The sequence below is a fragment of the Antedon mediterranea genome, chromosome 11, assembly GCF_964355755.1.
Source record: "Antedon mediterranea chromosome 11, ecAntMedi1.1, whole genome shotgun sequence".
Classification (NCBI taxonomy): domain Eukaryota; kingdom Metazoa; phylum Echinodermata; class Crinoidea; order Comatulida; family Antedonidae; genus Antedon; species Antedon mediterranea.
In genome coordinates, this window is record NC_092680.1 from 18,363,734 (window position 1) to 18,378,944 (window position 15,211).

General features: G+C 32.1%; 1 protein-coding gene across 4 annotated transcripts in view; it reads right to left on the reverse strand.

The window, feature by feature from the left end:
• LOC140061948 (C2 domain-containing protein 5-like) overlaps positions 1-15,211 on the reverse strand; it is a 38,644-nt gene that overhangs the window by 10,719 nt on the left and 12,714 nt on the right. For all 4 annotated transcript variants that reach the window (XM_072107970.1, XM_072107968.1, XM_072107969.1 and 1 more), the window contains 7 exons: positions 6,137-6,244; positions 5,889-5,978; positions 5,707-5,764; positions 3,958-4,011; positions 2,372-2,446; positions 812-874; positions 124-225 (listed from right to left, as the gene is read on the reverse strand). In XM_072107970.1, the coding sequence (XP_071964071.1) occupies positions 124-225; positions 812-874; positions 2,372-2,446; positions 3,958-4,011; positions 5,707-5,764; positions 5,889-5,978; positions 6,137-6,244 (550 nt within the window). The remainder of the gene's footprint in view (positions 1-123; positions 226-811; positions 875-2,371; positions 2,447-3,957; positions 4,012-5,706; positions 5,765-5,888; positions 5,979-6,136; positions 6,245-15,211) is intronic.

Below are 15,211 nucleotides of genomic sequence, written 5' to 3' on the forward strand. Positions count from 1 at the left end.
AACTTTAGAGATGGACCCCACTATAAGGCTGCATCAGCCAATCATATAAACCAGTTTGAAACCCCACCCACTACTCGGTCATGCATCAGTGCACCAGTGTGCTGAGTGAACAGAAGAACCTACTGTAGTGTTCAGGTTGTATTGTTCTTTATTTTTCACAATTGCTTCTGAAATCCGTTTCTGTAAACTAATAAGTTCTTTGTTATCTTCATCGACAGTACCAGACTAAAAATAAAAGAAAATTTAAATACAAATATAAAATTCTTTGTTAAAATTTAAAAAGTTGATGATTAATTAAAAGTTCATTACTGTATTTCATTGTTAAAATCAAAGGTACATGTTATTAACACAATAACACTGAACTGTGCTTTTATGCAACATAAGCTGGCACAAACCACAGTTAATGGTCCCTATGGTGGTCATTATTAGAAAACTCTATCATAATGAATCCAATTAAGAATGATTGTACACGAACACGAACATTACAGAATAATGACTACAGTCAAAAGAACGTTTTTAATTAATTTGTTTCGTCTTTTTATTGAAATTTTGTTAAGTATTTTATATATTTTAAATAATTTAAAAAAAAATGTAAAATAACAAATGCAAATGTGTTTTTAAAAACATCAAAATCTATCATTTTATGTATATACAGCAAATGTTTTTATTACAACTACGACATTGTAACATATAAATTAGAGGAAAAAATATGCTTACAAATATAATATTTATAACAGAGTATGATAATATTGGTGGGACGAACCCACACAAGTAAAAAAAAAAGAATAATTGTACAGCTGAGTAAACTAACCTTTCCTGTCAATTTTAATGTTGAGGGGGGAGGAAGTGCAGCAATATAAACAGCTGTTCCGGTCTAAAAAAGAAACGATAAATGTCATTTGCATAGTCTATCATGGAACTGCTTTTCTTCTTTTTTGTTGTTGTTATCTTAGGTTATTTTATGGATCATTTTTGTGTATAAAGCGCTTAGAAACCTTTTTAATACAGAATAGAATTCTAAATAGTAATAATTAAATAATTTCTGATTCGTACTATTCATTGATATTTACCACTGCTCATCTTAATAAAGTAGATAGAGGCACCCAAATACTCAATCAATGATGTAATAATAGCCCACTCATTTGTTATTTCAAATATGATTGTTATTGAACTTTTAAATGACAATAACCTGTGACTAGTGCACAATACATGTTACAAAGTATATAATAAATATACTTTATTTCAACATATTGACTTGAAAACCTTCAAACAATATATTATATAACACAATGCTTATAGAGCTAAAATTAGATACCAATTTCCAATTAAAAATAATCAGGTATTTTAATTATTACTTAAATCTGATTGTTATTTAACTTTAAAATGATAATAAAGTACATTATCATAAATATACAGTTTGTGGTACATCAAGTATATATATAGTTCTGAAAAGAACTGTTTCTCAGTTCTGAATTATAAATATGTGGTATACGTTATACTTTATTTCAACATATTGACTTGAAAACCTTCAAACAATATATTATATAACACAATGCTTATAGAGCTAAAATTAGATACCAATTTCCAATTAAAAATAATCAGGTATTTTAATTATTACTTAAATCTGATTGTTATTTAACTTTAAAATGATAATAAAGTACATTATCATAAATATACAGTTTGTGGTACATCAAGTATATATATAGTTCTGAAAAGAACTGTTTCTCAGTTCTGAATTATAAATATGTGGTATACGTTATACTTTATTTCAACATATTGACTTGAAAACCTTGAAAAAAATAAACACAATCCTTACAATTAGCTACCAATTTCCAATTAAAAATAATTAAGTATTTTATTTACTTGATAATTATTTTTTTAAACCAAGTAACCATGGTTACTGATCAACAAAGTTAGCACAAATTGCAATTAGCTTACATTCGCAGCACAGTCACAGGTTTACATTTTCCATAAACTAATAATTAATCAGCTAGTACACAACTCTCAAACAATACTTATTCATTGCAGCAAATGCATAGTTACCAACCATCTCACATTGTGCAGAATTTCAAAGTGATTTTTTATGAAACACACATTTTAGAAAAACACATCCATGATCACAAATTTATCAAAAAAGTGTGACAATTTTTATAAGCATTTGATTGGTTTATTAAAATTATAAAAACGGACTTGTGGGCGTAATTTATCCGTTAATCATCACCAAACATATTAACCACAAAATATTTAATAATATACATTGTTGTGTTGGTCCAACCAGCCAAATGATGGCGTTTGTCAAGTATTTAAAATCTCATGTTTGTAACTATGTATATTAAGTGATCTGTTTAACAAAAATAAGAATAAGACATACAGCTGTTCCTACAAGTAATTCTTCACCCACAATCATTTGAACTCGAAGGCCAAACAAAGCATTCATTCCCTTCACCTGAAAAATAATGAATCAAGAATTTTAATGTTATAGATACATTTTACAAACTTAAGGATCTTTTTAATGCTTTCTTGATTAAGGTTAATTTGATTAAGTGCCTTAAGCTAATGCAGAACGGACTCAATTAAACATGCACACATCAAGCATGTATAACATGTAGTGGACTAGGAATAGAAGGCTAGCCATCATTGCTCGTGTCCAAAAATTAAAATAAATTTAGTAACAAGACTTCATGCTTCACCCTTGTTACGATCTGTTACCTCTCTGTTGTTATAGTCTTAATCTTACTAACAGTTACATAAGTATGTTTAGTGTGACAATGTTCTAAGAAACATGCAGGCCTTGCAATGTTATTGAGGTCAAGTTCATTATTGAAAATCAAAACGTGGCAGGCTGAAGGCGCTTGACCTTTGACATGATCTTCTAAAATTTGTAAGCATTTTTCCTTACAATACTTAGTGTTGTATATTCTGGTACAGTCACTTCATAATCTCTTTGCTTTTCTTTCTTTATCTTTTTACTAACAAATTTTATTTAATTTATTTATATTTTTACTTAATGTACACAACTAACAATTTTTCAATAAACATATACATCATACATAATACATTCCTACCCTAACAACATTTTTCAAAACTTTCTATTATTAAAAAGTCGAGGAAAGTCAGGTCTCAGGTCCATTCCACAGTCACCACAAATTGACTTATTCATCAGTAGTTCTATGAATGGATGATTAGTGGGAACATGAACAGTAGCTAATCATACCCAGTACCGTTTTGATTGTACGATTAATCGGGAAAACACCTCACGACACCTAACATGCACACGTAAAAATATCTATAGATGAACTGTAAGCTTATGTTGACACAGAACAGTGTTGACATAAGCGCTACAAACGCAACTGACCTCAACTAAAAAATGTAATCGGTTGGTGCCGTGCGTTGGAACGTAGAACTAAACGAGTCTCTCCCATTATAATGGTAGAAGTATTAGCACGTCAATGTTTTGTTATATTTTATATTTCATCCATATAGTTTGTTGATTTAAAGGACAACTTGACCGAGGACCATATTTTAACAACGTATTAGGGATGTACATATGATTTCAGAACCATCGCGAGATTAAGGATATAGCCACACGTGCTCGCCGTACAGCCGTCTCCGTAAATTGCTGTTGATTTTGTTATTGTTTCTTTTGCTTATCTGGACTCATTAAGTAGATTTTGCGATGCACCTGTGACGCTACAGTAATTTACGACGACGGCTGTACAGCGAGCGTGTGCAGTGATATCCTTAATCTCGTGATTGTTCTGAAATCATATGTACATCCCTAATACGTTGTAAAAATATGGTCCTTGGTCAAGTTGTACTTTAATGGTGTGTTTATGATGATGTAACTTTTCAGTTAGTCACTTGAATGTGGTTAAATTCAAATACAAAGATACAAACAGCACATCTACAGCACCCCTAAATGTGTCGAGGAATGGCACACCTGCAAAAGATGCTTACCTTAAGCTTATTTATTATTCTTCTGTGTAATTCATACTCCATAAATGGTAGTGCCTGATAAATATAAGAACATTACTTATTATATTACACAGTATATACACGTATCTTTGATTTATATATTAAATATTCCACAGTACAAAAAAACCAAAGGACATTTGTAAAAATTGTTTGTTATTGCATGCATGCATACACACATAGAATATCAAAATGACCGGAATTGTCTGGGAAGGTTTTAAGCTACACTTGGAAATTGGAACAGATAATAATAATAAGTATTTAGAGCCTATGTGAATGAATGAATGTCTTGTTTGTTTAAACTCCAATATGACTACAATTTCTTAACTGGCTACCCGTCACAAGTTTTTTTGGAGGGAAACCTCCAAATGTTATTACTTTCTGGGTGTTGCCTCTTAATTATTTATATTTAAATTGTTATTTTGTTTACTTTGAAATGATAAGAAATAAATGTTATTATGAATGAATGAATGAATATGATTGGTTGAGACTGCATCAAATGACTACAGCTGCGAGGATCGTTGTTCCCGAGTACGATGATATTGACTGAGTACTTTTCGCGTGACTATCGTGTCCTTGTACGTCATTAAACATATAGAATCCATATTGACTATGTAATTTGCGTGTGGCAACACTCGCATTTGGCGATAAATAATAAAAGTCATCTACTAGGACTCAAACTCACGAAGACATCCACATCATCACGCGACAACGATATACGCTGCGCCACGTAACTTGCTAGAAGAAATAATTCAACTAAACTATTTAAACTATGCATACATAGCACCCTCATTTTGTTATTTGCCCTCTATAGATGCTACAAAAAACTGTTTGCGATTAGGCAATTACCTGGTACGTGCGGCGCGCTGAAATCCTGGTGATTTGGCTCCTCAAAGAAGACTATATCTGTATATTATTCTTCGCAAGGTAAGGTGAATGCAACGCCTAACTAGGCAGGCTTAATACATAAAAGGAGGCCTAGCTACCCAAACCAGTAGATATTCTACTTGTTGTTGTTGGCTATGTAATATAACAGATTTCGCCTTTTATATCGGTAAAATATAAGATTTGACATCTTCTCAGGAAATGATATTTTGCTCTTAAGAAATATATATTCCCTCGAGCAAAATATCATTCCCTCTGGGATGTCTAATCTCAAACCTCTAAGCAGGCAATATCTGTATAAAAAGCGCTCTTAAGCTGCTGTCTTACAGCACTATAAGAATAAAAATCAATTTGAACAAGAAAGTTTTAAAAAGAGACTTACCCTGCATTCAGATCAATGGTGTTTCATGAGTCAAAAAACCTTGGGGTAGGTATCTTTCCAAATTATTAATATGTAATATAATTGAATGTACCACAATTTTAACATTCAATAGTGCCATTCATCATTCATTAGTGCAAAATAATGAATGGCATGTGATGCATAAAACTAAGTACCACAATTTTAACATTCAATAGTGCCATTCATCATTCATTAGTGCAAAATAATGAATGGCAATTGATGCATAAAACTAAGTACCACAATTTTAAAATTCAATAGTGCCATTCATCATTCATTAGTGCAAAATAATGAATGGCATGTGATGCATAAAACTAAGTACCACAATTTTAACATTCAATAGTGCCATTCATCATTCATTAGTGCAAAATAATGAATGGCATGTGATGCATAAAACTAAACAATCAAATGGCAAGGTTACAAAGTTTGCTTTAATAAACATGAATACTCACATCTCCTACTTGTGCTGCATTTATCTCACCCTGAGCATGTTTTTTGGGTCTACAAATTCTATAACAAAAAAATATATATAAATGACATGCAACTGAATAATGCAACAAAAGGTACTCTTCCTATTGGGTAGGTCTTTATATGCACATATTTATACTATTATTTTAATAATCAGTTGTTATACCTTGCTTGCAAGAAACATCCTCTTCCAGTATACTGTATTTCAACAGGTGGTTCTATTGTTGTAATCAAAATATCTGGTACCTTGTGTTTTCTGCATTAAAAAAAAAAATCGTAGACAGCCAAAATTATCTTTTAAATCTACCATATTTATTTGAATAAATTCCATAAAGCGTATATTGTTCGGGAAGGTTTCTAGGAGCCTGTTTATTTGAGGGAAGCGTTTATTATCTGATGGTTGAAAGTACCTACCTACAGATCTGGCATTTAGACAAGGTTACTGGAAATGGTAAAGTGGAATCCTTATAAGGTACATGGCACAAACTACAACCTGTCTCTTGGTGAAAGCTGTCACTCATCCTGCATAAAAATGAATGCTTTAATTATTATTATATTTAAAGCTCATGTACAGGCATGAATTTTAAACATAATATCTGGTAAATTGTACATAAATCAAATATTTGTAATAGAAATCAAGATGAAAAAAACAATAATTTCCATTAAAATGGTCAATTACAAAATTTAGCAAAATTCTGCTATAAAAACCAGAAAGACATTTTTCAGTAGTAGCTAGTAGTAGTTTAACCTAATGTAATAACATGTCTGGTGACTCCCTAGAAGGTGAAAAAAGATGGTGGATATCTTGTGGATATTTTTTGCTATAGCATGAAAATAAAACTCTGAGGTTGAATAAAAATACCAGAAACGTAAAATTCAAGTTATATACCTATATTTCACCATCTGATAACATTTTTTACCACACCGTTTATTGTTCATAGTTTTTTTTGTGTACAAAACAATAGTGATTTTGCTGAGTAATTTGAACTATCCCCCTCACTGTGCATATTTTCCAGCTCGTGTAACACAAATAAAATCCCAAAAATTATGAAACATATGGGAAACTATAGATCGATAATTATTGGAATGTATGATCAATAGAAATTGTTTGCCCGCACCTTGCCTTTAAGCCCATCTTTCCAATGTAATTTAAAGTACATTGATTGTTAACTATTAAGGTGCTAATGTTATTTCATTTAATATTTTATTAAAAATAAATAATATTCTTAAAATGTCTAAGTGTGTTGCTTTATGTTGGTATTTGTCAAATATTCAGTGTCATTTTTTTTTTAAATTCTTTTGTGTCATGTCTGTATAATCTGGATTAATTTGTTATGTAAGCTGCATTTTGTTATTTGCATTGTTTGTGTATTACTTCTTGCTAAACTTCATCAATAATATAAACTGCTGTAATTCCAGCAAAAAAAACAAGCTTCTTTTGTTTACAGATGACAAATGATAGATTAGAAATAAAAATGTTTCTTTGGTTGATATAGTACTATAGCAATATGTTTTTAAAGGTTATAGCAATATTAATACTGTGTCAACTTGAATGCAAAGTGTGTTTACATAGTATCGGCATTGAAACAGGAAAATAATTAGTCCTAGTATTTTATAAGAATATTTAAAAAAATTTTAAAAAAATGTGAGACAGAATTTCAAAATTACACTTTTGAATGGGATACCATATGGTATAACAAGGTGTTTTCTATGCAACATATCACAAAAGTTGCGCAATTCAATTTCAAACTACTACATCGCATTCTTGTGTGTAAAAGTAAGCTAAAAATTTGGAATCTTTCTATAAATGACATATGTGAAAGATGTAATAGTGAAATTGAAAATGAAAAACATTTGTTATTTTCATGTAATAAGATTAAACCCATATGGATTGTATTTAAGTTTTTGATCTCAAACTGTTTTGTACAAAAAATTGATATAACATGGCGTAATATTGTTAAGGGATCGGAAAAGAAAACAGTAAATGAACTTACTTCAATATTTACTTTTTGCATTTATAAATCGTGTTTAGTAATAAGAAAAGAAACAAAATCAGGAATCAAAAATTATTTGGAGATTATTTTGCTATGAATTTATTAACAAATGAATTCATGCATAATTTACATAAGGCTCAAAAGAAATGGATGAATAATTGAAAAGATAAACTATTAAAACTATCAAAAGATTTAATGGTATTAATGTAATTATTTCATTGATTCCTTTTTTTTTTTTACCTTATCATAATGGATGTATATTAACATAAACTCTGTTTTTAGGCATCAGTTATACTTTTTAAGATGCCAATATTCAAATACATGTATGTGTATATGATTTGCAATATTTTATATCGTAAATACAAATTGTAAGTAGTAGTTGTACCAAGGTGACATCGGGTATGAAGCGTCTCACATACGCACAGAGACAAAATCGCATCTTGGACTTGCACAGTGCAAAAAAATAAAAGATGCAAAAACTATATAACTTGAGTTATTGTAAAAAAATGTAAGAAACATGTGGGAAACTGGTATAGATACGATAATTATTAGAATGTTTTGCCTGAAATAAGTCTTTAAATGTGCTTTATTTTTGTTATAATTTTAGATTGGAGTACAGTACATTAAAAAGTAATAAAGCACTAAAAGTATGTTAAAACTTTATTTTGAAGATTTTAAAATTTTGATTTTTTTTTTTAATCAAACTGATTTTTTAGTTGATAAACCTAGTTAATTTTAGAAATGGATAGTAATAATGTTTTGTATAGCTTTTTGCTATGCTACACTGGCGAAATTATTCCCAGTTTGATTTCAACAATACAATAAACAATTTTGAATTTTGAAGTAATTTGAAAAAAAAAAGGAGATATGTGAAAAAAACGTGAGATTTTGAGGTTGTGTCAAAAAGCTCAAGCCTTAAATCCAATGGCATCTTACTGAAAAAATGACAATGCTGTGGTACAAGTGGCTGGATCTCAATGAAGATACAAATAAAATAAGCAAAACTAAATGAAGATGAAAAATAAAACAACCAGAAAAATTGCAGACCTATATATATCGTTATCCAATCGAGTTCGAACAATACCATGAAAGCCCCAGTGGTCTAATGGTTAGGACATCTGCATATCAAGCAGGCGGTTCGAGTTCGAGTCTCGGTTGGGGCGACTTTTTCTCATTCTCACAGATTTCCTCATCTTTATCGTTTCAAATTAATTAATTAAATTTCAGTATATCACCAGGCGGTTTAGAATTAATGTTCTTTGCCTCTTGTGTTTATATATATATATATATATACACGCCGAGAATGTGAAAGAGTCGCTATCCAATCGAGTTTGAACAATACCATGAAAGCCCCAGTGGTCTAATGGTTAGGACATCTGCATATCAAGCAGGCGGTTCGAGTTCGAGTCTCGGTTGGGGCGACTTTTTCTCATTCTCACAGATTTCCTCATCTTTATCGTTCAAAATTAATTAATTAAATTTCAGTATATCACCGGGTGGTTTAGAATTACTGTTCTTTGCCAGATTTGTTTATATATATAAATATATACATATATAAATCCAAAGGCAAATTACTAAAAAAAACGACAATGCTGTGGGTATCAGTGGCTGGATCTCAATGGAGATACAAAAAAAAGCGAAAAGCTAAATCAAAACAATAAAGTAAAACAGCCAGAAAAGTTAACAGAGCTTTCCAAAGGCAAATTACTGAAAAAATGACAATTCAGTGGGTATCAGTGGCTGATATATATATATATATATATATATATATATGTAATTGTTGTAGTTTAATGTGCAAAATGTTTAATTTAAGTTGCATGTAAATCTGTTAAGAGCTGCTGCACCAATCCAATTTCATTTTCAAGTGTTACAATCACTTTACACCAATTGGATTTATGGTATAATACTAAAGCTGATATCATTGGCTGATTCAACAGCTAACCAAATTATATTGTAGGTGCATGCATGATTAAAAACTGGTTTTTTAATTATGTGCGCACTGCAGTTCTCAGTCTAGTAGAGAAACCAATCTCAAGAATTAAACTCAAGAATACAGCTTACGAAATCATGGTAAGTTTTTCTGGCTTCACAATTTGTACATTAGGAAAGTTTTTAGATGGATTTGCAGAATAAAATAAATAAACATGCCAAATTTTGCTAAATAGGACGGGCTGGTATGTAAATATGGATTTCGAATCAACAAATGAAACGTCTTTTGATTTCAAAAGTATGTACTAGCATTAGGCCTATATGTATAATTGTGTATAATACGTGTATGAATAATATATTCAATTAGTATATTTATTCATATAAAACCACATAAACAGAAGACAGCCAAAGGCTGAACAATTCTGCACACAATGTAAATGGCAATAAAAAGGGTATAGCACAAGTAAAACAAATTATAAAAATATGTAAAATTGTAAAAATTATAAAATGTTTAAAAAAAATCAAGTTTAAGTACCAAAACGATCAAGAAAAAACTGAACTACTCCGTTTTAGACGATTCATTAATTCTGGCGATAATGGTTGGTGCACAAGGGAGCATCCAACAAATTCTTATTTCTCAAATTATGAATGTGGTTGCGAAAGGTGGGGAGGGAGCATACCACGAAAGAGTTTCGAAAGTAGGTCATTACCAAACTTCATCATTAACTTATCTCTTTTGGATTGAACATTCAAGTTATATTACCTATATTTCACCATCTGATAAAATGTTTTACCACATCGTATATTTTTCATAGTTTTTTTAAAATGCTTCTCTATTTACAACATTTGTGTACAAAATAGATTTCACTGTGTAATTTGAACTATCGTCCCATTGATAAAGAAGTGCTTATTTTTAACAAGCTTGTGTAACACAAATAAAATCCCAAAAATTATGAAACTTAGGGGAAACTATAGATCAATACTTATTGAAATGTATGATCACTAGAAATTTGTTGTCCGTACCTGGCCTTTAACAAGTTATAAAATGATTCAGATACTGCATTTTATTCAAACGTATTTGAGCACCACAGGAATAAAAAAAATCCATTCAAAACAACAAATCAGAATGCCTTTGCCTGATTATGAAATCTTAATCTTGCTAATTAATACATTCCATCAACAGTTAAATAACACAATCTGTCCTCAGTGCATTCACATTTCTGAAACTAAAATGAGCTATTGTGCTTCACACCGTCATCTATTGACGATGTTCACCAATTGATAAAAAAGCCGCAAATGAGAGCTGCGAGTTGAACCCGATTCCAACATGGCTTTTGAGACAATGTACGGACTAAGTGGTTACATGTGTTACTAGCATTATTAATCCATCTTTACAATTGGCTTATTGCCAGTAAGATGAGTATAAGCCAATAATTTAAAAAGTTAGCTTGCCAACGATAATGATTAATTATCACCCAATCTCAAACTTACCTACATCTCCAAATGTCGAGAATGGTTGCTTTTTGTTAACAAGAATGAATGCATTGTTTGTTAGTTAGTTAAGGTTTGCATGGCGAAATCAAATGTTGATATAAAGTTTGAATGCACTTATAGAACAAAATTCACATACCAACATTGCACGCCTGATGAAAAAGTGAGTTACTGAATGTAATGTGACCCACAATCCTACTCGGGTGTGTTATTATATATTTATATCTAATTTGCAGAAAGAGCACAGTGGGAAAAACGCTTATACTTTAAATACTTTTATTGAATTTTGAAATATTTGTTAATAAGTTCTGAATAAATCAATTGTTTACAATTTTGTTACAGAAAGCCATGAATATGACAAATTTGACAACAAATGAAACGAATCCTGAAGCCAATTTAGAAATTGTACCAATCGCATTTATTTTTTGCACGGCAATAGCAGGATTGATTGTGATGATTATGAACACATTAACACTGATATCTTTTGTGAAAGAGAATAAATTATGCAAATACTCTAACAAGCTTATCATAAATCTTAACGTGACAGACCTGTTAACTGGTTTTGTTCTTCTGGTCGGTTGCTTGTTCATTGCTTGTCCAGATTTTGCACCGATTGTAAACGCTGTTATGCGCGATATTCACAACAGCCTTCTGTTAGTATCTAACCTAAACATAATCACAATTGCTGCTGACAGACTGTATGCAATAATACAACCAGTCAAGTACAGAATAAATCGCAACAACAAACGAATCGTTATCCTGTGTATTGCTACCTGGGCTACTTCAGTAATAATGTGGATGTGTCTTCGGATCTCGTTTACTATTTTGGAAGGCCCAACCATTTCCAACTTCTACGAACTTCCAGAATACTACAACTACATGTGGTCTGCTGTTCTGGTTACAGTGATGTATTTTTGGGGGCCGATCACAATTATTACAATTATTTATGGAATTGTTTTTTGGAAAATAAGAAAACGAAATTCTAACAGAAGACTTATTTTAAAAGGTTCACATAAATTATATAAAACTGAACACTTTGATATTATATCACAAACAGAAGAACAAACTTCTATGTCATTTTGCCTACAAACTGCTTCATCTTCTGAGAGTGACAGACAAACTGTTTCATCTTCTGACACACAAACTGCTTTATCTTCTGACAGACAAACTGCTACATCTTCCAACAGACAAACTGCTACATCTTCTGACAGACAAACTGCTACATCCTCTGACAGACAAACTGCTACATCTTCTGACAGACAAACTGCTACATCCTCTGACAGACAAACTGCTACATCCTCTGACAGACAAACTGCTACATCTTCTGACACACAAACTGCTACATCCTCTGACAGACAAACTGTTACATCTTCTGACAGACAAACTGCTTCATCCTCTGACAGACAAACTGCTACATCTTCTGACAGACAAACTGCTACATCCTCTGACAGACAAACTGCTACATCCTCTGACACACAAACTGCTACATCCTCTGACAGACAAACTGCTACATCTTTTGACAGACAAACTGCTTCATCTTCTGACACACAAACTGCTACATCTTCTGACACACAAACTGCTACATCTTCTGACACACAAACTGCTACATCTTCTGACACAGAAACTGCTACATCTTCTGACACACAAACTGCTACATCTTTTGACAGACTAACTCCTACATCTTTTGACAGACTAACTCCTACATCTTCTGACAGACAAACTGCTACATCTTCTGACACACAAACTGCTACATCTTCTGACACACAAACTGCTACATCTTCTGACACACAAACTGCTACATATTCTGACACAGAAACTGCTACATCTTCTGACACACAAACTGCTACATTTTCTGACAGACAAATTGCTACATCTTCTGACAGACAAACCGCTACATCTTCTGACACACAAACTGCTACATCTTCTGAAAGACAAACCGCTACATCTTCTGACACACAAACTGCTACATCTTCTGACAGACAAACTCCTACATCTTTTGACAGACAAACTTCTACATCTTTTGACAGACTAACTCCAACTTCTTCTGACAGACAAACTGCTACATCCTCTGACAGACAAACTGCTACATCCTCTGATAGACAAACTGCTACATCCTCTGACAGACAAACTGCTACATCTTCTGACACACAAACTGCTACATCCTCTGACAGACAAACTGCTACATCTTCTGACACACAAACTGCTACATCCTCTGACAGACAAACTGCTACATCTTCTGACACACAAACTGCTACATCTTCTGACAGACAAACTCCTACATCTTTTGACAGACTAACTCCAACATCTTCTGACAGACAAACTGCTACATCCTCTGACAGGCAAACTGCTACATCCTCTGATAGACAAACTGCTACATCCTCTGACAGACAAGCTGCTACATCTTCTGACACACAAACTGCTACATCCGCTGACAGACAAGCCGCTACATCTTCTGACAGACAAACTCCTACATCTTTTGACAGACTAACTCCTACATCTTCTGACACACAAACTGCTACATCCTCTGATAGACAAACCGCTAAATCTTCTGACAGACAAACTGCTACATCCTCTGACAGTCAAACCGCTACATCTTCTGATAGACAAACCGCTACATCTTCTGACAGACCAACTGCTACATCCTCTGACAGACAAACTGCTAAATATTCAAATAGTGCTAATCTGACAATATCCAAACAAGTGCAAGAAATTGAACATCATTCAATGAGGATAAACAAGGTGAAAAGAAATGAAAATAAAAAATGGTTCAAAGGTTGTAATAAGGCATACTTGACCATCTCCCTGATAATTATGTTTTATATCGTGTCTTGGCTTGGTTTTTCTATAACAGCCATAATGATTGCGTATGTAGAGTACAAACCTACATTATACCAAACAAACAAACTGTTAAATATGATTTTTCGTATTGCCTATTCATTCAAATATATGAACAGTGCCATAAACCCATTAGCCATTATTCTATCTCAACCTCTAATGCGTAGAACCATATATAATATGTTCACCTAACAATTATTAAAACTTTACCCAGCATTAATATTACAATAAAATTAGCATTAGAAACACGGGAAAAGTTTATAAAGCGTGGTTCCCACTAGCGACGCAACACAAGGACGTAACGCAACGCAAGTGAATTGACCAATCACAAGCGATGGCTTATTCGCTTATGATTGCTAACTGTCTATAACTTCGCTTGTCGTTGGTTAAAACGCTTGCGTTGCGTTTACGTCCTTGCGTTACGTTCTAGTGGGAACCAAGCTTTACTGTCTATAACTTCGCTTGTCATTGCTTAAAACGCTTGCGTTGCGTTTACGTCCTTGTGTTACGTTCTAGTGGGAACCAGCTTAAGAGAAGCACAAGGGGAGTCAAGTAAACAGTGTTTAAATTGTGAATTTCCAATGATTGATGTATACTGTATATTTTATGTAAAACATGAAAATTTATACTTTTGTCTTTTTTGTCTTTTGTCTTTTTTGTCAAACATCTACAATTTTGGTATACAAATAATATAATATTGCATTGACTGCCGTACCCGTATCAATTTTCAACGAATGAAATATTCTTAATATGCTACGAAGGAATACACAACAATCATTATTTGTTTTATAACACATGCGCACTGTTCTAAAATAAACTTTAATTTAATTATCCATCTTGAACCTTTATTCAAGACTAACAGACAAAGGCAGTGTTCCAATACTGGATACAGAGTAGAACATGTTCAGTAAATCAACCTCACATGGAAACATTTTTTTCACAAAAACATTGATTATTGCCACTTAACGCTCAATAAGCGTTTAATAATTAACGCTGTGTGATGCGTAATTAACCCAATCAAATAGCAAGCATACAATCAAGTGTGTTATAATACTGTAAATAATATTCTTGCGTTTTGAATTATGTGGAGATGCTAAGAGAAATATTAAATAAAAGTATGTGTTTGTACTATATAGAATTTCTTATCAATGTTTGTATAATAAAATTGCATCTAAAAAATGTTATTCTAGTAGAACATCTTTATCTTGGATAAACCTGACTTTCACATACCATATTTCCT